The 27,786-nt window shown below is 35.5% G+C and overlaps 2 protein-coding genes across 7 annotated transcripts in view; one reads left to right on the forward strand and one right to left on the reverse strand.

Annotated features, from left to right (window-relative positions):
• Positions 1-1,276: 1,276 nt before the first annotated feature.
• BIRC2 (baculoviral IAP repeat containing 2) lies at positions 1,277-22,169 on the reverse strand. Of its 2 annotated transcripts, XM_077113136.1 has the most exons (9): positions 21,983-22,169; positions 18,663-20,778; positions 18,465-18,564; positions 14,085-14,163; positions 13,463-13,511; positions 6,501-6,743; positions 3,796-4,050; positions 3,494-3,535; positions 1,278-3,382 (listed from the first exon to the last, which is right to left on the reverse strand). In XM_077113136.1, exons 2-9 carry the CDS (start codon positions 19,558-19,560, stop codon positions 3,189-3,191), a joined length of 1,860 nt encoding a protein of 619 aa, XP_076969251.1. In that variant the 5' UTR covers positions 19,561-20,778; positions 21,983-22,169; the 3' UTR covers positions 1,278-3,188. The 2 variants fall into 2 exon arrangements, with proteins under 2 accessions (XP_076969252.1, XP_076969251.1); XM_077113137.1 differs by lacking the exon at positions 3,494-3,535 and having other exon boundaries at positions 1,277-3,382; positions 21,983-22,168.
• Positions 21,730-27,786, forward strand: part of LOC143644315 (uncharacterized) — a 40,721-nt gene continuing 34,664 nt past the window's right edge. For 3 of the 5 annotated variants that reach the window (XR_013156596.1, XR_013156597.1, XM_077113141.1), the window contains exon 1: positions 21,730-22,363. Coding sequence is in view for 2 of the 5 variants with exons in the window: in XM_077113141.1 (XP_076969256.1) it covers positions 22,012-22,362 (351 nt within the window). In the remaining 3 variants the exon portion in view is untranslated. The other 2 variants (XR_013156598.1, XM_077113142.1) reach the window with 2 other exon arrangements.

Genomic DNA, 27,786 nt, shown 5'->3' on the forward strand with positions numbered 1-27,786 from the left:
TGTGAAGAATATCAAGTCAAATTATTGACCCTCATGGGAAAAAACTAAGAATCAGGGAGGGAAAGGGTTTGCCAACGGTTGTATTAAATGGTAGAACTGGGCTTTGAGGCAAAGCCTTTGGATTTGAAACTCAGGGCTTTTTTCACTACACTACATTGAGCTCTACAGTCATGTGGCTTACAACCCTTTAACCTTTATTGTCAGAGCTGCTAAGGATTAAAAACTAACTTCAAAGGCTCCCTGGTTAAAACTGATCTGGACATCAGTATACTAGCAATAACAGAACTAAACACCATGGTTGTTCACTTCTACCAAGCTATCCAAACCCTCTTTCCCTGAATGAATAATCACATATGTCCTGAAAGACGAGCTAAGAATGCTGCTCCTTTCACTAATTTTTTTTAAATATCAAGGAATGTTATGTGTTTATAGTATCTTTTAATGAATTCATAAATTACTTAAAATCTGTTTTAATTTCTAACATGGTAAATATCAATAGATACAACTTGCATAAACACAGTTCTTTAATATCCCCAATTTTTAGGATTATAAACCGTTTAAAACAGTTTAAAGCTGCTACTTTTAAACTAATAGGTTTATTTTACATTTAGTAGGGTATACTGACTGAAATGTTACGCTTCCAGGAAAAAAATTTAAGTCTGTGTTCAAAACTGACAGCCAGTTGTCCTTTGACTTATGAAATAAATGGCACCCAATAAGTTAAGGGTCTCTTGAGTTGTTAAGGGTAGAACAGAAGAGAGGATTTTATTCAGCTCCAGTTCTTGTCCTGTTCTCTTTTCAAGAACATGGAAAAATACCAAGACAGAAGCAAGAGACCTAACAAATGATACATAACAATTCCTCCCTTTTAAGTTAAGAGAGTGAAGATATTCAGAAATACTATTTCCAAACACAAATAAGAAAATGGAAAACTTTAATATGATTTAGCAAGAGATGGTTAAAAAAAATGTAAATGTTCTCAAGTCACTCCCACCCAGACGATGTACAATTCACAGTCTGCCAGTTGTTATCTATAGCAATCTAAATTGTTTCACTGAGTCTCAGTTTCTACATTTACAAAACAGAGATAACATATCTCCTAGGGTGTTAAAGATTAAATAGGGCAATAAATAAAACTAACGACATTCATCCATTTGTTAACATAATGAGCACCTCACTTAGGGCAGTCTGATTATCATCATGAGAGCGAAAGTGTTAAGAAATGAAAGTCTAAAATTCTACTCTCAAATGATAATAGAGTAAGTGGGTAAACCATAAATTATATTACAATGTACTTACATTTTTTTCAATTTTTTATTGAATTCCTTATACATTATTAAAACTAGCTAGCTAACTGAATAAAGCCAAATAAGATGATAAACCCTCAAACTCAAGTCCGTTGTTACAATTACACTAGATGGCAACCCATGCAATTATTTTTAAAATATCAATAGAATTTAATAGGACAGTTTTCCAAAAACCACAAGTTATAGAGACAGGTAGACTCATGTTCAAATTTTACCTTGCAGAGTAGTTGAAAGGATTAGAGGCAATGCCTGGCATACAATGTATACTCAGTATACAATACCTAATATGCAAAAATATATATATATATATATTTCTAAAAAGTTTTATAGCATTCCATGAAAACAAAGCTGATTTTTTTTTTCTCATAGCCCTGTAAAAACAGGGCCTCCAAAAATTTTGTACAATTTGGATGATTACATGGTATGTGATTTCTCAATAAAGCTGATTAGTTTTAAGATTTAGACATACTGGATGGTGTTGAAGAACATTTTAACTTGATTCCTTATGGGAGTTAATAATTCATTCAGGAATCTTAACAGTTCCAGGTTGGAAAACAGAGTTAATGTTATCTACCTATTAAATTTTGAGGGGGAAAAAATTCCTTCCTTACATTCCCTCTATAATGGCAGAAAGGGGCTGGGGTCCCTCTCTTACTAACATGAGGTCTTGCACCTAGGTGTATGCATTTGGACTTAAATACGTTACCAGGATATCAACATGGAAATAGAAGCAAGAGAAGTTTGAGGGCAGAGAAATTTTCACCCTTCCCAGTGTATTCTCTATTTAAAGGAAATTCATAAGATGTGCACTGAGGAGAAAAATGAAGCTTTTAGCATTAGATCTCCTTATGCACCAGAACTCTGAAGATTGCCATTGAACCAGAAAGATCTAGAAAAGGGTAAATACAATTAGGCTCAAAAAGGAGGAACTCAGAGTTCTCGCCTGCCATGCTGAAGACCCAGGTTTGATTCTCAGTGCCTGCCCATGTTAAAAAAAAAAAAAGGAGGTACTACCATTTCCTGTATCCTGTTTCATCCCATCAACACCTGCAGTATTTTTTTGAAAATTCCAATACAGATTTCCTAATTTTATTTGAGTTTTTGATACTGATTCATTTTCAATTCAACATTATAATATACAAAGTAACTAGACTAGCAACTATTTAAAGGACTTCTCACAAATCTCATTACTATTTTAAAAACACTTATTTGCTTCATGAATTTAATTTTTTATTGAATAGTTAGTATTTGAAGGCTTACAATGTGACAGATATGTGCTTAGCTACATTATCTCCATTTAATCCTTATATCCCAATGAAGACATATGAAAATTACTTTTTAATTCAGGGTAGAAAGAAACATTTTGATGATGTCTTTTTAAAGTACTTTATTAAGATGTTTCTCACAAATTAGTGAAACGCTTGTTTACAATAAGAAAAAATCCCATTTTACAACATAAATGAAAAGCACCAAAGAGGATTTGGCACCATAACTCTGAAAAACTCGAGTTCCTGGTTTCCAGTTTTTTAAAACTACACTCCTACGGAGTACTCAAAGCTTTCAGAAAGAATACCAAACACAGTAACTCCTGAAATGATACATCACAGCACTGTGACTACTGTTTAACTTCATATGCTCACACATATATACTAAGATAGCTCATCAAACAAAATCTTCCCTTGCAAATAAGCAGAGATTGAGATTAAATATGATATATGCTATATCAAAATTTCTGGAAGCAAGATTGCTAGTACCAAAGAGTAGAACACATGAATGTTACTAATTAAAGAACCAATAATTCCTTCTTTACTTCTAATGGCTCCAAATATTCAATATTTTAAGGACTTTTCTATATAGATTAATAAATAGTCTATTTCTCTTTTAAGAAAGAAATGTACGAACTGTACCCTTGATTATACCTCTGCAAATAGGGCATTTTCGTAGAGAAGGGGCACATTCCTGGCATACTACCAGATGACCACAAGGAATGAATACAATAGAAACTTCTTTGTCCATACACACTTTACAAGTTCTTTCTTCTTGCAACCTCCTCAATTGTTCTTCCAATGACAGACCTAATAACAAAAAAAAACTTTGGTGAAAGGGAGTTTCTTTCTACTTTACCTCCCATTAGAAAAAATGAGGGTAACATTTCATGGTGGTTTAAGTATTAATTTTTGTTTTACCTGAAACATCTTCTGTTGGAATATACTTCATATTCTTTTCAACTGAGGTGGGAAAAAACATGCAAAAAGAATCACCTTACAAATATAAAACTGCTTCACCTATGATATAAGGAACAATGTAGATTCTGGCTAAATATTATAAGGAACTATTAACATTTAGTCACAATATTTGGGCAATAAAAGACTTTTACTCTTAGAACAAGTAAAAGTATAGACTGTAGTTTGCTAGCTGGATTTATTTTGTTAAACAGAGATGAACACAATCCTAAGGATTTCTAAAATAATTTTCCCAATAAACTTACCAAATAAGTTCTTATATAATGTAGAGTCACTTTCTCTTAGGCAATTTTTGAAGATGTTGGCTGCAGCATTTCCTTTAACTAAAACAGTATCAATCAATTCTCTTGCTTGTAAAGGTATCTGTGTTTTTTGTTTAATAATATCATGTTCCTGTTTATTAATTACATTGGCCGTTAAAAGATTATCCAAGATGGGAAGCACACAGGTCAACTGCTGAAAGAGAGCCATCCTATTCTTCCGAATTAATGACAAGTCATCTTCATTAAAAAAGAAAAAAAGAAAAAGAAACAAGTCCATTAGATTTCATAGTCCTCCAATTACATTCCTGTTTTCTCAAACAACCAACCAACCCAACAAACAGTTTAGGCATTAACTAGGTGCTTGAAGGAAGACAAGATGACTTGTTTGCCTTGTGAATGCCCATCATTTAGAAAACTTAGATGTTTTAGTTATGTTGTATTATACAGGACCTAAAGGGTCTGTGTAATTTTAAAGTCTATATATTTATAATTCTTTGAACCCTACTTTTTCCATTGTTCTGTTGAAAGAAAGCAAAAATTTTACAGGATAGTAAAAATTTCCCACCTCTATATTTTCCCCCATGAAAAAAATACTTGTTTGCATTATATCACTTCAGTTTTATAAGCACTATCAAATATCAAATAAATTATCTCATTTGCACCTAAAGATCCTGTTCATTAAACAAGGCAGGTATGACTCAGAAAAGAATGAGTGACCTACGGTCACCAAGAGAGTAAGTTGCAAAGTCAGATCTCTGACCAGAAGAGCTTGAGTGTGAAGTCAAGACAGACGACTTACTAGCTATATGCCCTAACCTTTCATAAGCCAGTTTCCTCATCTGTAAAATAACAGCACCTTCCTCAGAAAGTTGTTCTGAGTATCGAATGAGAGAACACATATGAATAGCATTTAGTACAATATCTGGACATAATTAGCTGCCGTTATTTATGTAAATGTATAAGTGTATACCAATTAAAAAAAAAACTGCAGATGAATCAAACCTGGTATTTTAAGAACCAAATGTTTTTTTCATTCTTTTTAAATTACATTTATGGCATATGGCCAAGAATTCCTAAATTATTTCTCATAAAGCCTTTCAATTTCCCAGTCATCATAATATTTGCATGAATAATTGCATGTTTTCAGCCCCTCAAAAAAAAATGCATCTCTACAAGGCAGAAGCTTAGTTTGTGTAAGGAGGAACAAATTATAAGAAAAGTCTCTTTCTTCCTCTTTTATATCTTTCTAGAAGTGAGTTACTCTATTCATCCTAAAATTATGAAATTCTCTCCTTCCCTGACTAAAATTTATTCTTCTAGTTTAACAATTCATCTCACTGCTAACATGTTTGACCTTCATCTTTTTCAAAATCTCCATGCGATTTCTACTAGCACAAGAGTTGCTCCCTGGCTTTGCTTACCTCTCATTCTAGTCTAAATGTTCTCATATTAACACTTAAACTCTTTCTAATTTCACTGGGCATTTTCCCTATTAATCTTGTAAACTCCACAATTCTTTGACTCACACAAAGTAGGAGAAAAGGACAAAACTAAGATGAATACATTTATTACAACGATGACATTGAAACCTTAGCTGGGCTTCATTACTGCTTAAGGATTCCTTAATCTTCTCATTCTTCTCAATATTTCACCAAGCCCCTTCCACTCCCCAAATCAATCTACTTCATAGTAAAACGAAAACATTTTTGGATGTGTTAGGAACCAGGCCAAAGTGTTTTACTTGCAACATCTCGTGTAATTCCTACAAACCCTCTGGAATTGGCACTGTTATTATTCTTAATTTAACATGAGAAAGCTGAGGCCTCCTTAAATAAATTGCCAAATTAATAACTGACAAATCTGGGATCTAAATACAAATCTGTGTCAATCAAGAAGCCAGACTTTGACATTTTGCTACACAGCAACAGAATAAGGTTCTATTAACCTATTTCTATCTTTACTTACAAACTTAAACAGAAAAAGTGTTTTCCAGCCCAAATACCACATTTATACTATATATATAACCTTTAATGCTGTTGGCTCTTTCACCCTGTCTTTTTTGCTTACCAGTCTCCACAGCTTGTCTATAACCTACTTAAAGCAATTATCATCGTTAGCGTGACATTTGTCACTGGTGCTCATGGGAAATAAATATTTGCTGAAGGAATAATTATTTCAGACTTAAAAAGATCTGGATGAATACCAAGGTCAGTTCCTTATACCACTGGGTTGAGCAGGGAGTTCTCATCAAGCCCTAGAATTTCATCAATTCTATATTTTGTATAAGGATCACCCAGCAAGGATTAAGCAGTAAAATATACTATTAAAAATATAATCTGAAGGAAAAAAACAGTAGAAATAGGGCTGCATCCAACTTTACAATCTTGCTTTTTCAAAACAATTTAAATTTGCTATACATTAGGAAGAAATGAAATATAGCTTAAAACCACGTTAGCATAAACAGGGACTCTTATCATAAAATAAACATACTGAAAAACTAGTCAATGATTTTCAACTAGGGCTAGTAGCCCATCCCACAGTGGAGAGAAGGGGAGATACAGCTTGGAAATGACGAGGGGTTGTTACTAGCAGTTAGTGAGTGTATGGCAAGGATTTTAACTGTCTTATAACATGTGAGACAGTCCTACAAGCCCCAAAGAGAAATAATGCAAGTGATTCTCAAATACCTGAAGCCATTTCTTCAGTTTGTCTCTCCTTTTCCTCTTCTCTTTTTTCATCTTCTGCATTAAGAAGTGCTGACACAATATCGTTAACTGTTTTATAATTCTCTCCAGTTGTTAGGATTTTACTCTGAACTGTCTGTTTTATCAGGCTTCTACTGAAGCCCATCTCCAAGGCAGCTTTAACCACAGGAGTATTCATCATGACTGCATCTTCTGAAGAACTTTCTATAGCTCCAAAATGAACAACTATTTGAAAAGAAGGCATATGCTACTATTAATTCCACAAATGTAAAACCATGGAGAAAAATAATAACTAAGATGCAATCTTTAATCTCATGCCTTTGCATTTTGGTAAGGGAGGTGAGCCATATGCACTAATTACCTATAACTTCAATAATAGTTTGAACTTGATAAGGGTCATATGAGAGTCGAACTAATAAGCTGTACTTTAAAAAAATATATCACTTCTCAGGCTGCACCCTAGACCTACTTAATGAAAGGTTCTCTAGGTCTTAGGATTCTGTATTGTTTTAAAACTCCCCAAATGGTTGATGTGTAGTCATTACTGGAAATTGACAGCTACCCAAATTTAGAAATGAGAAATTATCTTCTCTAGCCAGAAATAGGGGTGAAAAATCAAGAAATACTCCAAAGAAAAGGTGGCATTAGAGTTTGGACTTAAATGGACAGGATCTGGACAGGCAGACAGCTAAGGCAGAAAGAATAACATGAATAAAGATGAGAAATATAGTAAAAATGGAAGACTAATTCACACAAAAAAGTGCAGTGGGAAAATATAGTTAAACAATAAACAAAGCAATATTATTTTAGATAGTAGCAATTGCTCTGAAGAAAATAAAGCAGCATAGAGATTAAAGGAAAGTAGGGGAGGTAGACAGGGCAAGATGGCAGCATAGGGAGGTGTGGAATTTAGTTAGTCCTCTAGAACAGCTAGTAAATAGCCAGGAACTATCTGGGACAACAGTTAGGGGGACATCCATGACCAGACACACACTGTACTCCAATCTAGAACAAGTGGAAGGGCCAAGATCATAGCGCAGCACTGTAAGTAAAGGTCCCAAACTGTGGAGGTCAGTGCCCCTCTACGCACAGCAGGCTGTTCTGGAGATACTCCCTCAAGGTAAAAAGATACAGTCTCTACTAGGAACAAGGGACGGTAACTCAAAACAAGCTCCAACTGCAGTTTTAATGTACAAATCTGGGTTGCTAAATACAAGCTCTGAGTACAGAAAAACCCAGGGCAAACAGGAAAGGAACCCTGAAGTCTCTTCCAGCAAAGAGGAGGTGGAGGTGAAGGAAAAAACAATTAAACAGAGGGTTTTTTGGGTCAGCTGAGCTCAGAATACTGGAAAAGGGCTGTGCCCCAAGAAAAAGGAAACAAAGAATTCTGAAAGCACCAAAAGAAATGCAACTGACCACATACAAGGGAAGCATGATAAGACTATATGTGGATTTCTCAGCAGAAACGATGGAGGTGAGAAGGCAGTGGTATGATATATTTGAGATATCGAGAAAAACTGCCAACCAAGAATTCTATATCTGTCAAAATGGTACTTCAAAAATGAATGTTTTCAGACAAACAGAAACCGAGAGAGTTTGTGAACAAGAGACCTACTCCAGAAACAATATTAAAGGGAACACTACAGGAAGATAGGAAAAGACAAGAGAGAGACGTCTGGAGAAGAGTGTAGTAAGGGTCCAGAATAAAGTCATGACCTATGCAACAACATGGATGAACTTTTAGGACATTTACATTGAGTGAAATTATCTAGAAACAAAAGGACAAATACTGTATGGTATAACGAATATGAACTAACATTAATGAGTGAACTTTGAGAATTAAAGTTGAGAACACAGATTATCAGGACATAGAAAGAGGGTGAAATTGGGCATTTGATGCTGAAGGAGTACAGAATGTTCAAAAGGATTGATTGTAAAGATCCAGAAATGGATAGTAAAATACTATCTGATGGTGGCACAATATTGTAAGTACACTGAACAAAGCTGCATGTGAGTATGGTTGAAAGAGGAAGGCTAGGGGATGTATAACACCAGAAGGAAAAAAAGAAGATAAAGACGGGGACTGTATAACTTAGAGAAACCTAAAATGGACAATGATGGTAGTTAAATGTATAAATATAAGAACGTTTTACATGAGGGAGAACAAATTATTGTCAACATTGCAAGGTGCTGAAAATAGGATGGTATATGGAAAAAATACAATCAATGCAAATTAGGGCCTATAGTTAACAGTAACATTGTAACATGTTTCCATTAAATGTAACAAAGGCAATATATCAAAGCTAAATGTCAATGAGGGGGGGGTGTGAAGAAGGGGTATGGGATTCTTGGTGGTGGTGTTTCTTCTTTTCTTTAAATTTTTTATTCTTCCATTTTTTTCCCTCTTCTTTCTTTGCAGAAGAAATGGAAATGTACTCATATAGGTTGTAATGGTGAATACATAACTATGTGATTATATTGGGAATCATGGAGTGTTTATTTAGGATGGATAGTATGTTATATGAATAAAACTGTTCTAAAAATAAACAGAAAGATACAGCTCCTGGAGAAAATATGGAGAGAGAGATGTATCTATTCACTGTTGTAGGGAAGTAGAATGATGCAGCCCTTCTGGAGGGCAGTGTGGTAGTTCTACAGGAGGCTAAGTACAAAGTTTCCATATGATCCTGCAACCCCGTTATTAGGTATATACTTGGAAGAACTGAGAGTAGGGACACGAATGGACATTTGTACACTGGTGTTTATGGTGGCAGTATTCATGATTTGTAAGGGATGGAGGTAGCCTAAAGGCACATCGACTAATGGATGGAAAGACAAACTGGTGTATACATACAATGTAATATTGAGCCGCTGCAAGAAGGAATGAAATTGTGAGGCGTGCAATTAGTTGAATGAACCTTAAGGACATTATGTTCAGTGAAATAAGCCAAAAACAAAAAGACAAATGTTATTACGCTTCAATAATATAGACTAACTATAACGTGCAAACTCTGAGAATTGAATTTAAAAGCATATATTATCAGGGGAAGGCTAATTGTAAAGGTTCCTAAACTGTAAACTCCTACAACAGTCACATCTATTCCTGTTACAATAAGTTGTTACAGTTATTTCTAAATTCTGAGATGCTCAGCTCTTTGTGTATAACCTGGCTGTTCCCTGGAACGTCAGTTATCTTGTGTGACACCTGAGACTCAGAGCTAGCGTTCTGCAGTTATGAAAGTCAGCATTACCCCATATAGCAACTATTTTAAAAGCTGAAAAAATAGACTTCAATTAGAGATATGAATGAAGCTGATCTAGAGAGGACTAAGGTAAATCAGACTAGAGGATAAAGAATGATATTGACTATGTTTTCAAACTTCAACTTCAGGGTGAGAGCAAAGGAGATGTTTATTTGGTGCAAAATTTATATTTTTCTGTAGTACACTATCTAATTTAACTTGCATGGTCAGTTTATTCAAACACTATAATTACATGGAAACTTAAACAGGGAGTGAGATATTGTTCATTTGTACAGGTTAGTGCAATGCCCTGATACATCCCAGAGTAATCTGGGCAGAAAATAAAAAAGCATTTGCAAAGTCCCATTGAGGTACTGGGGGGAAAAAGTGGAAATAGTACACTTCCTCACCTTGGGAATTCCTAAAATTCTAGCAAGCCTTGGGGACCAGCAATTCAAAAGGCCAAGCTCTTGATCTTGGTACTTGCTGTTATGAAACTTATTCCTGCAAAGAAGCTAATAATTATGCCTAAGAGTCACCCCCAGAGAACCTCTTTTGTTGCTCAGATATGGCCTCTCTAAGCCAACTCTGCAGGTAAAGTCACTGCCCTCCTCCCAACGTGGGATATAACTACCAGAGGTATAAATCTCCCTGGCAACATGGAACATGACTCCTGGAGACAAGGCTGGCCCCGGTATCATGGTACTGAGAAAGCCCTCCTGACCAAAAAGGGGAAGAAAAATGAAACAAAATAAAGTTCAATTGGCCGAGAGATTTCAAATAGGGTTGAGAAGTCATTCTGGAGATTATTCTAATGCATTATATAGATATCCCTTTTTAATTTTTAGTGTATTAGAATAGCTAGAACGAAATAACTAAAACTGCTGATCTGTAATCCAGTAGCCTTGACTGTTGAAGATGACTGTATAACTATATAAGTTTTACAGTATGACCGTATGACTGTGAAAACCTTGTGATTGGCACTCTCTCTATCCATTGTATGGACAGATGAGTAAGAAAATAAAGACAAAGAATAAATAAATAATAGGGAGGGGCAAGGGATATGAGATGTTCTGGGTATTTTTTTTTCTTTTTATTCTTATTTTTTTTAGAGTAATAAAAATATTCAAAAATTGATTGTAGTAATAAATGCACAACTCTACTGTGAACCACTGATTGTATAGTTTGGATGATTTTATGGTATGTGACTATATCTCATTAAAATTGCATTAAAAGAGAAAAAAAGGAAAGTAGGATGTAGAAGGACATTTTAGATAGGGTGACCAGGGAAGCATTTTCTGACAAGGTCAGTGCTAGCCCACACGGTGCTTCTGTGAAAATTACAAAAAAAGACATTATTCTTCCAGACCCTTTACTGCCATCTGCTGGAAGACTAGTATAATACATACAAAAAGACAATATCTACAACGTGTTTAGCACTCCCTTGTTCAATAGTATTTGCAATCTCTGTCTGAAGATACAATACCAGAATAAAGATTTGAACGATAAGACAGAGTGAGCTATGGGAATATGTGAAAGAAGTCTTCCAAGCAAACAGAACAAGTGTAAAGGCCTTAAATCAAGAAAAAAAATTGGCATGTTTAAGAAACAGAAAGGCTAATTGGTCAAAGCACACACAGCGAGGAGAAATGAGAAGGTGATCGATTCAGAGAGGTGGGAAATGTTCAGATCATGAAGAGCCTTGTACAGGGTTTATACTTTATGTTAAATTTGCTAGAATGTTTTAGAAGGGTTTTGGGCAAAGGATTGATAAAACATGATCTACATTTTAAAAAAGACTCCGGAGGCTTTGTTGAGATGGACTATAACTAGGTAAAATGGAATGAGGGAGACCTGTTAAGAGGCTAAGACAGGAGATGATGGTAGTTTGGATTAGGTTGATAGTGGTAGAAGTGGTGAGAAATAGTCAGATTTGGGATATATTATGAAGGTAGAGATGAAAAAGCATCTAATAGATTAGATATACAAAGTAAAGGAAGGAGAGGAATCAGGGATGATGCCTAATTTGAACCAACTTTTTTATATGAGATGGGGAAGACCAGAGAAGGAATAAATTTGAGAGATGAAGGATGGGGGAAGATTTTTGTTGCTGTCATGTTAACTCTGAGATGCCTATTATAGCCAAGTAGAATTTTAAACAGGTAGTTCAACATTCAAGCCTGTAGCTTAGGAATGTAGAAATAAATTTGGGCTGAGCCTTCGGGAGACTCAATCACTTAGGGTTTTAAAAAGGAACAACCAGCAAAGGACACTGTTCAACCAGGGAAAGAGGAGGAAACCAAGTGTGGTGTCCAGGAAGTCAGACAAAGAAGGTGCTCTAAGAAAAATTAAGCACTCAACTATGTCAAATGCTGATCAAATAGGATGAAGAGAGGGAACTGGTCAGTGGATTTGCTAAAATGGAGATACCTAATAACCCTGAAAAGAACAGTTTTAAAGTAGGACAACTAAAAGAAAGCATGGAAGGTAAGGAAGTAAAGAGAGTAAGTATAGATAAATCATTCTAGGGATATTTTTACAAAGGGAAGCAGCAAAATGGGATAATAGCTAGATGGGACATAGGTTCAAGGAAAGGTTCTTATGATTAGTGATCATACATTATGCTTTTTATGCTGAAATGAAAGATCCAGGGGAAATGGGAAAATTGATAATTCAAGAGAGAAACAATAGATCATTGCTAAAATAAAATTATTAAGCTGACAGTAAGGGATGGGATCCAGAGGAAAAGTAGACGGGTATGACCTTAGATAGTGGCAAGGATAATTAATCCTTTCTGAAAGAGTAGAAAGAAGAGTATACGGATTCATGATGCAGACTGGTGGTTCTGTGGTTGGAGGATGAAATCGTTCTCTTTTGATAGTTTCTATTTTTTTCAGGAAAGCAAGGTTATAAGCTGAGAGTGAAGAGGGTAAGGTAGTATTAAAAGCATCCACCTAAGAACTATGGTTATAAATCTTAAAAAAGAATAGTCTGCACAGTTGTCAATCTTTTCCAGCTCTATCACACAGGGGAGAGTTATGTATTCAGGTTACACTTTTCTTTTCCAAGACAAATACTACCAAATTCTCCTGAGCCATGATTTCCAGGACTTACATATCTAGCTCACCCTTTTCTGGTGACAATATCTCTCTTAAAATGGTGTACCAAGAATGGAACACACCTTTCACGATGTGGTGGGTTATGATCTTCACTATTGTGGACACCGTAAGACATGTACATTATACAATTAACTAAATGACAGATGTGACTAAATTTAAGTTCCAACCAGAAGATATACTATTTCCTAGCCTTGCTCTAAAATACTATATAACTAACTTAAATTTTTACCTTACATCTAGCCCAATTCTTAAATTATATATGAACCGGTCTTTTTCCAAATCTTGCTTGCTAAAAGCAATCTTTCCTTTAGGAGGAATTATTATTTGTACTACTCATTTGGCATTATTTGAGTTGTTTGTTATTTTTTGTTTGCTGATGTCTAGTTTCACCAGTTGGAATGTAATACCTTAAGAACAAAGACAATTAAGTTTCCTAGAATCCTCTAAAATGTCAAAGCAGATACACAATATTTACTGGTTAACTTCCCAACATTTTTTCCTATGATCTCAGAAACATTTACATATTTCATTCTTAACATTCCTATAAACATTCCTATTCTCTCTCTGATAAGTTCATACATACTTGGTGGATCAGCATTTTCATTTCCAGGAGTGTCTGAAGTTGACAATAGCTATGAAACAGGAGATAAATTAATAGGTTAAATCAGAACTCTCAAACAACCTGAACAGGGCAACACTACAGCAAGTTTACCTTTAGTAGATGTACATACTCTTGTCAACAGAGTAATTTGCACACTTCGCTTTGCTTTACTTTTTATCCTGAACATCCATAAATTATCCTAAACTTCATCTTACTTCCAAATTGGAATTTGGAAAATTTATTGTTTCTCATTCCATTTAGAAAGTCAGATTTCCACTAGTTTACTCTCAGAAGTTCTATATACCTTACAAGTTTTTTGTTTATTTTTTTTTCTGAAAAGATGGAGGGGACACTAAAGATTTATCTCCAACCCCCTACATATATGTAAAGTGGCAGGGTCAGTAATTTTTCATTCAAAACACTAAAACCAAAGAATAATTTTTTCTAAAGTGCTGAACAAGTAGGTTACAAAAATAAAAACTAAAGTTATCATTTACATGGATATAAAATATACATCTTTAAGAAAACATGCAAAATTCACTTCTAATTTTTTTCTAAAATTATATTTAGGAGAATCCAATATTGGCAATAACAATGTATTTACCTGTTCAAGAAGATGAGGATATCTAGCTTGAATCTCATCAACAAATTCCTGACCTTTCATGCGTATCAAGAACTCACACCTAAAATATAAAAGGAAAATTATTTTCATAATTGTTTATCCAAAAGTATAACTCGACTATTCTAGGAAAGTGACTTTCAAAAATTTTTAAATTGTACTTACAGTAAAATACATTTTACATCACAATCCATTTCATATATATATCTAACAAAATTCTAATGAAACAGTACAAACTTCTCCTATGTATGATGTGTTTATGACTTTTTACATTCAATTCCAGACCACTACCACCAAAGGGTCTGAACGCACAAAGGGTCAAAAGTTGAGACTTGGAGAAAAATGCTTCTAGACAAAATAATTTTGGAAACTAACACAATTTAAGAAACCATAACCAATTCCTAAAATGTGATTTTTCACAATAAAAGTGCCAATCTTTCTCCAGTGTTCACTTCCATTACATTCGGAGCATAATTTATCACTCTCAAAAATATATATAAGATCAAATATGTTCATCTCTTCATAATATGACAGTATTTTCCAAATAGTTGTTTTCAAACTACTCAAAAGTATTCCAGGGGGTCCATATACATCTATCTAATTCCATTCCTTTTGTTTTTCAACAAAAGGTGCCAGACAACTGGAAACCTTGATCTCTACCTATCCCATATTCAACAACGAATTTAAAATAGGTCATATACTGAAGCATAAAGCCTAAAACGATAAAACTTATAGAAAAAAACACAGGAGAAAAATCTTTTTGCCCGAGGATGTCTTAGAGAAGACACCAGAAGCACAACGCATAAAATATGAACTGATAAATTGATGTTATCAAAATTAAAAGCTTCTGTTCTTCAAAAGACTGTTAAGAAAACTACTGCCATGCCAGAGACCCGGGTTCAATTCCTGGTGCCTGCCCATGCAAAAAAAAAGGAAATTAAAGAAAAAATCACAGACTGACAGAAAATGTGCAAAACCCATCTAACAAAGGACTTGTCTCCAGAATATATTAAGAACTCTCAAAACTTAATTTAAAAATTTTTTATTGGGCAAAAAATTTTAACCCTTTACCAAAAAAGATGTATAGATGGTAAATAAGGACATGATTAGATGCTTAACAACATAAGTCATTAAGGAAATGCTAATTAAAACCACAATGAAATACCACTCCGCAACTACTAGAATCACTAAAATCTAGGAGAATGACAAATTTAAGTAAGTGCTGGTGAAGATGTGGAACACCTGAAACTCTCATACACTACCAGTGGAATTAAAAATGACAGACATTTCAGAAAACAATTTGGCAGTTTTTTAAGAAATTAAAACATACACTTATAATACAACCCGACAATCCCACTCCTAAATATTTATCTAAGAGAAATGAAAACATGTTTGTACAAAAACCTATACATGAATGTTTAAGGTAGTTTTATTCATTATCACCCCAAACTGTAAACAACCCAAATATCCTTCAACTGGTCAAAAGGTAAACAAATTACGGCATAATCATCTAATGGAATACTACTCAGCAAGAAAAATAATCAAACTATTAATACACATAGCCAGCATAGATGAATCTCAGATGTACTACGAAAGAAGCCAGACTCAGGCTATCTACTGTAGGATTCCATTTATATGGTATTCCGGAAAGGGCAAAACAATAGGAACAAAGAAGAGATCAGTGGTTGCTAGGATTTGAGATGAGAGGAGAGAGTGACTAAAAGTGCAGGAAAGAACTTTCTATATCTTAATTATAGTAATGTTATATAACCATATACATTTGTCAAAGCTCACAGAACTGTACACCTAAAAAAGGTGAGTTTGATTCCATGTAAATTACACCACAATAAACATAACTTTCAATACCTTTCAATATCTTTTGAATCTCTGAACAGCTCCATGATGGTTGGCAAGAACAAGTGCCTTACAAAAGGTAGCAAAAAGGAAGCCAAGAAGAAAGTGGTCAATCCATTTTCTAAACAATGGTATGATGTGAAAACAACAGCAATGTTTAACATAAGAAATACTGGGAAAACACTAGTTACAAGAACTCAAGGAATCAAAATTGCATCTGATGACCTTAAGGGTCATGTTTTTGAAGTAAGCCTTGCTGATCTGGAGGATGATAAAGCTGTATTTAGAAAATTCAAGTTAATTACTAAAGGTGGGCAGGACAGAAAATGCCAAACCAATTTCCATGACATAGATCTAATCCATGACAAAATGTACTCATGGTCGAAAAATGACAGACCATGATTGAAGATGTTGCTGATGTCAAAACTACTGATGGTTATTTGCCTCATCTGTTCTATGTTGGTTTTACTAAACAACACACAAAAAAATCAGATTTGGAAGACTTCTTAGGCTCAGCACTAAAAGGTCTGTCAAATTCAGAAGATGATGGAAATCATGATTGAGAGGTACAGACAAATGACCTGAAAGAAGTGGTCAATAAATTGATTCCAGACAGCACTGGTAGAGACATAGAAAAGGCTTGCCAATTTATCTGTGCTCTCCATGATGTGCTCATTAGAAAAGTAAAAATGCTGAAAAATCCCAAGACTGAATTGGGAAAACTCGTGAAACTCCATGGTCAAAGTAGTAGTTCTGGGAAATCAATGAAAGTTGAACGAGCTGATAGATATGAGCCACCAATCCAAGAATCTATTTAAAATTCAGACTTTTAAAAGTGACAAATAAAAAATCTTATTTGTGGGGAGAAAAACTCAATCAATAACATTATTTCTTCCCTTTAAAACAGAATACTTTCAGAGACTCAAAGTGAATATAATAAACATGCACAGAAGTTAGCATAAACCACATAAGCATGTTCAGGTCTTATTTTCAGATAAAGCTAGCAGCCATTGCTTTCTTGATCTTTAGATAGTTTTTTAAGTTATTTTTATTCTTGGATTGATTAATTTATATTCATAATGGTTAAAGACAGTAAGTGTAATGAACCCTGACCTCATATTCCCCCTCCCCCCACAATGAACTCCATGAAGACAGAGATTTTTGTCTGCCTTGTTCAGTGTCATGACCCCAGTACCTAATACAGTATCCAGTAAGCACTCAAATATCTATTAAATGAATAAACTGTGTTCAAATACAGTGTTAATGATTAACCACTTTGGATTTTCACTTACTGAGTTCAAAGATTATCCAGAACTGAAATGTGTTGTTTTCAGAGAAGTGTTTGTAAAAAGCACCCTTAAATCTTCTCCCTTATTTAATCATTTAGAAATGAAACACAAATTACAGAAATAAAGTTTTTTTGTTTTGAAAAGTACAAAATGGAGTTGTTCAAACGTTGGAATTAGGAAGCAGTTTTTGTCTTTTTGATTCTACAATATCAGTTATAGACTGTATGTACTCAATCCCAAAACCCAAGTATAACTAAGCCATTTACATTTTTTATAATAAACCTTTTTCTTACATAAATAAAGCATGCCATTCTTGAGCGAGAAAAAGCAAAAAATATATCTTGATATATTGTGAAGATTAAAAATATAATTTAAAAAATACGTTTTGATCCATAATAAAAAATTTGTAACTTCAAATTTCTTTGTAATCACTCTCATATAAAATTGATGTGTTAATTTCCTGAGAGGGTTCAAGAGATTCCTCATTGGCACGAATGGCATTCACAAATTAAAACATTCTCCAGTCCAACCCCCACATTTTTCAATGAGGAAAAAGGCTAAAAGGGGTCAAATAACTTCCAAGCTCACATACCTACTGAATAACAAAGACAGAATTCATTTCTAAATTTATTTCCACACTAACAACACTGCTTCAAAATTATCCCTAGGTTAGTTTTAGAAAATAGGAGACACTGCCAGAGACAGAGTGGCTAAAAGGTGATAAGTGGCATATCATGAGAAGATAAAATTGTACACACAAAACAATTTGCAATTATAATCACATTTAGCTATCAGATAAGATTTTATTATATGCATTTTTTTGTACATGCCTTGTTTCTAAATCTATTTATGTCCCTTCTCTTGTTTTCGTTTTCCCTTCTTACGTTTTTTCTAATTTATGATCTTTTTGTTCTATCTTACACATCTTTATAAAGTCCTCTTTAAAGCAAGATGGGATATAAATAAATGAAATTTATGGCCATAATTAAAAATGATAATCAAGAATAAGTCAAATTATGAGTACATGACTTACAAAAGAAAAAACCACAGAACATTCTAAAACATTTCTCAATAAATTAAAATTTAGATTAAAATTAAATTTAAGGTTAATTTCTCAATGATATAAAAGGCCTGTTGTGATTTACATGTAAACTAATCATAATGTAAACTCTGTGCTTTTTTAAGCAGAGTTCTACTTAACAGTATCTAGAAAAACAATTACCTTGGAAACCACTTGGCATGTTCCACCCATGGATCATCTCCTGATTCCCAGCACCTCAAGCCACCATCGCAACAAAAGCATTTGACATCATCATTGCGACCTAAAGAAAAAAAAGACCAAAATTAGATGCAAATTTTAATATGTCAGATCAAACTGAACTAGATAAAATGTATAGCTATGTATTAGTTTGCTTCTTACCTACATAATAAAAACCAGCGCTTGCAAGATGCTCAGGCTGAACTGGAACACTAGACGGCCAGTACATAAATGTTCTCAGTCTTGTTGCATAGGTCTGCATGCTCAAATTTGAAATGCTAAACCTCAGTGTTTCTAGAGAATTTTCCAAAAATGGACAGTTGGGAAAATGTCTCCGGTGTTCTGACATAGCATCATCCTTTGGTTCCCAGTTACTCAGTTTCCCACCACAGGCAAAGCAGGCTACCCTATCTCCAGGTCCTATGTAATAAAAACCAGCTCTTGCCAATTCTGATGGTGACAAAAAAGTTAATGGCCACGTATGGAAAGTAAGAAATCTGGCTTCTTCAGTACTCATTGCATAGCTGTAGGGGTTAGTTCTCAAGGGAGAGAAGTCTTCCACAGCTCTGGAGTTAACAGGGTTTGGTGAATGGTTGGAATAAGAACCACTGAATGAGCCACTATGTTCCAAAGTAGGAGATAATGAATGTGCAAAACTGTTTCTCACTGGAGAAGTATTCTTAAAGTTGGATTCCAGACTAGTAACTGAAACTAGATTCTGAATAAAGCTACAGCTAGGATACAGCTGTTTATGCTTTTCAATAGCACTGTCTCCTTGTTTCCAGTTATCCAGCATCAGGCCACAACAGAAGCATTTGACCTTGTCATTCACACCAGTGTAATAAAAACCAGCACGAGCAAGGCTCCTTTCTGAAATAGGAACACCGGTGGGGAAAGTTGAATATGTAGACATTCGGTAGAGTTCACATGAAAAGTCGTATTTCATTTTTTGTTTGTTGTCATTTGTCCAATTTGTCAAGATTGTGCTATCTTCCATTTTACTCACAAATTTTTGATGAGAGGGACCTGGGTCAAGTCTTTGGGAGGTAGTTTTGTGCATGAGTAGGTGCTTTTACTTTTTGATGGCTAAAAGCCTTCACATGAATTTTTCTCTTCAGACTAGATTTTTATCACAAAAAGGAAACAAATTATAGCTTACTTATCTAGAATTCACTAAACCTTCTTTACTGAATTTACACCTGATTACACACTCAAAATGACTATCTCTCCTAGGTTGTACCAAGATGCAACCTTAATATTTTGAGGGATTATGTTAACTTTTTTAGGTCACCCAAGTGCTATTTACCTATAATTTAGTGTAATACTAACTTAATAGCCTGACAGAATTGATGTACCTCTGAAAATATGTTAAAACCCCCCTGATTTTTAAAAGAGGCTTATGTTACCAAATTCCAAGCCACTTAAACTGTGCCTTTAATTTACTTTTGGTTACAAGCTACAATGCCTGGATATCAGGCCAATTACTGATTATGCTAAAAGACAGGGGAAAATGATATGCATCAGGCTTCTTTTCCTATAAGCACTTAAGTAAGGTACTAAAAAAAAACCTTGTTCTATTCTAGTAAACAAAAATAATTGAAGTCTTCATATAGCCATATTATCTAAAGACTAATTTCACAAAGCTTATATTCACAGCATAACCCATAATACGTAAGTGGGTTTTGTAAGCTTCAGTTAATAACTTTTAGGGAAGCCAACACTCACAAGCTTTGTTGAACCTAAGCTTATAATGGTGTATCATATCAAATGAAATAAATTTTGCGTAGAGCTCACAAACTGTTAATTATTCCATATTTCTATACTTGATTCCTCTTCCTATAGCATCATTATTATTTCTTACTAACTTTGCATACCACTTTATTATACTTTACCAACTAAAATTATCTGAAGGTATATCGCCAAAAAAAATTAACCATAAAATTTCAACAGCAGAAACTTCTCACATTTCCTGTCTTTGTAAAAACTAAATTATCTATCTTTCCTTTAAGAATCATGCATCTCTATCATTCATTTTGTAAATAACCAATCAATTCATCAAAAGTCACAGTTTGTCTTTTCCGGTATCATGACAAATGCTAACAGAAATATTGTATTACCAACAGACTAGCCTTTCTGTTTTTAAACATAATTCATACACAAAATTATACTCCACAAAACTCAAACTATATCCCTTTTTATAGTGTCTGAGTTTCCATAATGGGATTTATTATTGCCGGGGGCGGGGTTGAGGGAAGTAGATTCTTCAAGGTTGTAAAATCTGAAAAGAAAATACAAAAGCTATTTTAGAAAATTTTAGTTTTATTGAAAAGAGAATCACAGAATTTATACTTTAGACAATACATCTTGAATCCAGCTATTTGTCACCAAAATGTTGTAACTGGAAAAGCTCATAAGTTAAATAAATGCAATATCCTCTCATTAGCACTTACATCTTTGAAAAATGTACAACTTTGACGCAGACGGACATTTCCACAAAGGGAAGTCTCCTCACCTTTTCTGGTAAAAACTTTTTAGTAGTTTAAGGATATCTCTGACAGTTTGTTGGTGAAAAAAACAGATAATGTTGAAAAAAGACTTTACTATACCCATCAGCAAGAACACAGAAGTTATTAGACAGTTATGTTATTTTTTAATGTCAAGTCTCTCCAGGACTAGGCAAATTGCCTAGTCTAGTAAGAGTAAAATGCATCAGGAGCTCATTATATAAAACTTAAACTCTACAACTCCTATAATTACAAAGCCACAACCACAGAAAACAAAACAGCACAATGGCCTGTGAAACAATGGCCTCGGGAATTGTGACCACTAACATGAATGCTTTTATTACACTAGATCTGATCGCATATTAAATTATAGATTTCTATCGACGAGCACTGTATTGATGATTTTACCATTTTATGCAAACTATAGACAGTCAGGAGTGGGGGTTGTGTGGGGTGCAGACCAGAAGGGAAAAACAGAGAAACTATGGGATTTAGTCATTAATTTTCCGGGGTTATTTTTCACAATAAACAATTGTCTACAGAAGGGCAGAGAGCAACTGTTAACTCTGAAATGTGAGATCTCGCCACCACAGGGCCGTCTTCGTTTAAATATTTTAAATTTAAGGAATACCGAAAGCTAAGTTTAAAACCTTGCAAAACCTCTGAGAGAAAACAACTTGGCCAAACACCAAGGGCTGAAAAAATGGGCGGTGGCCAGAGTCTGCGTGAAAACAACTCAATTTTTTTAAACCACTTTCGATTGCATGCCTTGAAGCTAGGGCTTCCGAATTAAATGAAAACCGTGTCAAAGGCAGAAAGCAGAGCTCACTGCGACCCGCAACCCTCAGCTAAGAGCCCCCAGGCCTCGGCCTTCCTCGCACCTCCGCACTTCAGAGAAGTGGCTCCCTGCTAGCCGGAATGCCCCAAGCCGCCTCCCGCGAACCCGCGCCGCCAGGGCCGTCAAAGAGTTGCACTCACCGTGATGCCGGCGCAACTAGACGGAAGCGATGCTGCGGCGGCGCCAAGGCTGCTTAGAGGCCTCCTCAGGCTCTGGCAGCTGCAGCGCAGATAGCAGCCAGGCCAAGCCAGACCAGGCAGGGCTCGCGTCCTGCGCTCCTAAAACCGCCCCCCACCCCCCGGGCCCTGGAGGGCTTACGCCAACGCACGGTGACGTCAGCGCGCCCGGCTCGCGTCAACCGCCTCCCGACCGCGGAGGGGTCTGCTGCAAAAAGCCTGACGCCGAAGAGCAGGCGGCGCTGGAAGTTTTCAGACTAGCCGAGCTTCAGGGAGAGACGCAGAGAGACAGCGAAGCCGGCGTGGTAGTCCACCTGGAGCTGCGCGCTCAGCCCACGGCGTGAGGTGGGACTATCCACATTAATTAGGTGTTTTGCTTTTTCATCTCGTGGCTTGGCCACTTTTAACGCTTCCCTCTCCCTGTCCCTAACAACCTTCTGAGGAGGACGAGGCACTTTTTCGTGTTCCGTTGCGTTTGAGTCTCGGGAAACCCTGCGCCAACGCCATTGCGCCGGTGATTTTGTGCCTCTTCTTCCATGTCACCTCAGGAGTTATGATCCAGCCAGTGGCGAAATTGCCTTAGTCTGACGCCTCCACTCGTAGATGACTGTATTTGGAAATGGAGTCTAGTGTCTTTTTTTTCGTCCGGTAACCGTGTAAATTGAAACCAGCCAAGTGTTGGAAAATTGAACTGCATCAAAAGGTTAATTTTGAACACTTGATGTGTTTATAATCGACGAGTGTAACTTTTGTTTTTAAAACTTTGGCTTTCTGTTCTGGAGACATATGCGTTAAAGAGAAAGTGCCCTTCAGATGCCCATCGCTAGCAGCGAACAGTATTTTAGACCAATCTTAACTCCCAAATTTCTCTCAATGTTTGAATAAAATGGTATTTATGCATACACATATATGTACATGTGTATATGTGTGTACGTGTGTGTATGGTGTATGCGAACCGGTGCGGAACCCCTTTATAAAATGTGTAAATAGTTAAGTGATAGACGAAATGCAAAATCTTGGTCTTACTAGGCATGGACATTTTTTCACTTGCTCCCTAATAATTCCAGGAACACAGTGGCAGACAGTAAATATTTGTCATATTGCAATGACCCAATTTTTAAAAAATTTATAATCTCAAGACGTTTGTCAATTAATTCAGATGCTTTCTTCTTTCAGGGGAACTCCAAGGACAAGTATTTCAAAAACTTACAACTAAGTCTCTTAATTATGTAAGCAGGGGAATTCCAAGACCCTGAACCATTTCCCATTTCCTGCACATGTCATTTCTGCCTGCCATTCATAGAACATGTCTCTGTCCCAATGTTAACAATAAAAAGAAAGAATTTGTAACCATTCATGGATGTGGAAAAAAGAAATGCTATGACTCTCAGTGACCAAATGTTTTCAAAATGCGCATGGTTTTTGCTAATATTTGGGTATTTGCTCTAAGTCATTATTTCTGGGATGTTCAGAAACATTCCTCTTATCTGTGGGGAAATATGTAATCTAGAAAGTATACATAGCAAGAATTTTTCATTGTGAATTCAAGTCTATTTCTCTTTTTTTAGTTCTTGTCCTGACCAAAAAAAGTAAAATATGAATATTCTCAGTTTAGGGGAAATTTTTTTTTTTTTTTTTTTTTTAAGGAAAGACAGAGAGAAGGAAGGAAGGATAGAAGGAAGGAAGGAAGGAAGAAAGGGAAACATTTTTAAACATTTTCTTGTTTTATTGTATTCTGTTTCTCCGTTTTTGTTACATGGGCTGGGGCCGGGAATCGAACCGAGGTCCTCCGGCATAGCAGGCAAGCACTTTGCCCGCTGAGCCACCGCAGCCCGCCCAGTTTAGGGGAAATTTTAAATCTCAAAGCTCAAAAGCCATAAATATTTTTCCTTAAAAAAAAGTATGTAATATCATTCAGGTGTAATAAATACAACTTTTAATCTTGTATGACATTGTGATCTAGTATTACTAGCTGTTTATCCATTTATCAGTTAATTTTTTTCGTATTTCCAGTGTACAATAGCTAGTGATTTTTAAAAATAGGCTGTATAAATCTGCTGCTTTTGCATTCATAATATTTATTGCATTTACGTAGAGAAACTTATGTATAGGATCCAAGACAATTTTGAAGAAGAATGAAGTTGAAGAAACTTGCCCTACCAGATACCAAGTTATATAATAAAGCATAATAATTAAGACCATCTTAGATTAGCACAAAAATGGACAAATAGACAAAGGTACAGGTCAGAGAGCTAGAAAAATGTGCACATTTATGTGGGAATTGGATAGATGACAATAGTGTTCATATTAGTGAGAAAAGGATCAACAAGTCACTAAATAATGTTGAATTGAATGATTACTCTAATGGAATATAATATTAAATCATGACCTTACACTATTAAAAAAAATTCCTGGTGAACAGCTATCTCATGAACTCAGAGATGTAAATGTATTTGGTGAGTTGTAATTCATTGCAGCTATCATCATTATTTTCAAATTGTTTTATCTTATGCTAGTAGGAGCTTATTCATTTTTTTTTTTTTTTTGGAGTTCATGGGCCAGAAGTTATACTGGCTTTTAAGTCCTTTCCATACAGCAGTAGTAGTCTTTGCTCTCCATGCTCATCTTGTACATTTTATCCCATCCCATGATAAGCTTTCCAAGGTGCCCTGGTTCCTTTAATGGGAAATGGTATTTAAGGACCATAATTTCACATTGTGTTTATCCATTCATCTGCTTCTGGACATTCAGGTTGCTCCCATCTTTTGGCTATTGTGAATAACACTGCTGTGAACATTGGTGTACAAATATCTCTCCAATATATAGATTCCCTACTTTTAGTTCTTTTGGGTATAGACACCTAGAAGTGGAATTGTCATATCATATGGTGGTTTTATGTTTAACTTTCTTAAGAAGCATGAGTAAACAGTACATAGTAATGTTTGTCTGATGCATATGTTAATATTTAGAGAAATAAGACAAAACTGAGGAAAAGTGATGAAAAGCATTAAGTTGATAGGCTGCATTTGAATTCAGCAGACCCAGGCCTAAAAACTCAATAGTAACAAGAGACTGATTCGTTCAACATTTGTTTTTTTTTTTTAGACATTCATATATCTTTCAGTAGCATGTTACAACTTACTCTCCTGAATGAATGGACATTCAGATTGTTCTAATATTTTGTCATAATGCTGCAATAATCATTCTTGTGTTTCCTTTTGCACATATGGAAGAGTTTCTCTCAATACCTAAATGTGGAATTGCCATGTCTAATGGCGTGCATCTCTTCAAGTCTTCTAGATCTTAACAAATTACTCTCTGGAGTGGTTACTCTCCTATCAGTAGTGCCACTATTCTTCATCCTTGTCACTTTTAGTATTGTGACTTAATTTTTGCCAATGTGATATTTGAAATGTTTGTATTTTGTTTCCATTTGCATGTTTCTGATACCTAGTGAGATTGAACATTCTTAAATAAGTTTATTAGTCATTTAGTTTTGTTCTGCAAATTGCTTTTCACCACCTTTGCCCATTTCATTTTCTTTTTTTTTTTTTGTCATATTCATTTGTAGAAGTTCTTTAGAAAAATTCTCTATCCAAATCTTTTGTTGGTTATATATATTGTAAATATCTTCTTCAAGTCTGTGGCTTGTCTTTTCATGTTAATTATTTCCTTCAGTGAACTGTATATTTTATTCTTTTAAAGTTTTTATTTCCAAATAATTTCTAAGTTGCAAGGTAGTTGAAAAAATAACACAAAACCCATACAGAAACTCCAACATACCTACCACCTATATACCCAGATCCACTAGTTTTAACATTTTTCTGTCTATCACTCTGTGTCTTTATCTATCTATCTACCTACTTGATCTATGTTTATCTTTCTATCTATGTCTATTAGTTTTCTAAACATTTGAAGGTAGGTTGTACGTAATACTTCCATGCACATTTCCTAAGAACAAAGATGTTGGCCTATATAACCACCTTAAATATAGTTATCAAGTTCAAGCTTTTGGTCTGTGTGTTAGGGTTCTCTAGAGACAACCAACAGGAGAAATCTGTAAATATGAGATTTATGAAGGTGTCTCACACAACCATGGGAATGGAAGAGTCCAAAATCTGTAGGGTGGGCTGTGACGCTGGCTGCTCCAATGAAGGTCTGGACAAAGCCCACAGAAGGGGCTTGCTGGCTGAACAAGCAGTGAAAGAGTCCCTCCTCTTCCTTAAAACCTCCCAACTGATTGCATTATCTCCTTATGGGAAACTTGCCTTAGTTGGTCATAGATGTAATCACCACAGATATAGTCAACTGACTGATGATTTAATATACTAGCCTTCTGGTTTATCAACCAGCCATGAAATATCCTTTTAGCTATGGTCAGGCCAGTGTTTGTCTGACCGGACAACTGTATACCATCACTTAGCCAAGTTGACACCAGAACCTAATCATCACATTCCTCCCCTTGTCAACTTGGCAGCTAACACATCACTTTGAAACAAGGTTAATTTCCAAATGAACACAAGAACAGACATATGTTTCATCTAACAATATTCAACTGTCCTGCGAACAACCGAAAGTGCACTACATCTCCCCAAAATAGGGTACAAGTCATTAGGTAACATTCACTCTAAACTTCATATCCTGTGACTTAAATACTATAAGATGAACAATACAACTTCTGTCATATGATAAGAGGAAAACAAGATATTTATGTACAAATACAAACATATTCATAATAAAACAAGGAAATATTCATACAATCACAGTCCTCATTTCTTTAGCTAGTCACATGGTCATAGTTCATATTTATCACTACCTTCTGCGCATTCCTTGTTCCTTTACCCTCAGCAAGCACTTCAGCTGGCTATGTTCTTTGCTAGGTGAGGTGACCCAGACTTGTATTCCTGAAGTTTCTGGGCCATTGGTAATCCTACCTGGGTTGTTGGAGTTTTCCATTGACTTTAATCACAGAGTATAGTATACTAAAAGATGGTCTAAGGGGTCTCCTGTACTTCAGGAAGACTTTTTTATCTCCATTGCTGCAGTCCTATTTCCCCTTGTTAGTCAAGATCAATCACCACAGACAGAACAGTAATCCCCTTTCATGCCTGTTGATTCAGTGGCATAAGAAGCCCAAAGTAGCCAGTTGGCAGTTTTAACTTCCAGTTCAGTGGAATCATTGTTGTGTCTCCTGGTAGGAGCCCTCCTCCTTTTGGAACTCAGAACTCTAGACCAGCAGAGCTTAAGATTTCAGGGACAAAAAGCAAAAATTTTCCTTGTAGATCACTAGGGGTGATAATGAGTTACACCACTCCCGTTTATACTCCTTGTGTCCTCGACCTGTGAATCCTGGCTATGGGAGAGACAGCACCATAGAGTAAAGACTGATTCAGAGCATACACAGCCTCCTGAAGGACATTATCCCAGCCCTGCAAGGTATTGCCATCTAGTTGGCACCGTAATTGGGTTTTCAAAAGGCTATTCCACTGTTCTATCAACACAGCTCCCTCAGATAATGGGGAATATGATAAGATCAGAGAATTCCATGAGCATGTGCCCATTCCAGTACTTCATTTTCTGTGAAATGAGTTCTTTGATCAGAAGCAATGCTGTGTGGAATACCATGACATTGGATAAGGCATTCCATAAGTCCATATATGGTAGTTTCTGTGGAAGCATTGTGTGCAGAGAATGCAAACCCATATATGGAGTATGTGTCTATTCCAGTTAGAACAAATCACTGCCCCTTCCATGATGGAAGTGTTCAG

The sequence above is a fragment of the Tamandua tetradactyla genome, chromosome 8 (assembly GCF_023851605.1).
Source record: "Tamandua tetradactyla isolate mTamTet1 chromosome 8, mTamTet1.pri, whole genome shotgun sequence".
Lineage (NCBI taxonomy): Eukaryota > Metazoa > Chordata > Mammalia > Pilosa > Myrmecophagidae > Tamandua > Tamandua tetradactyla.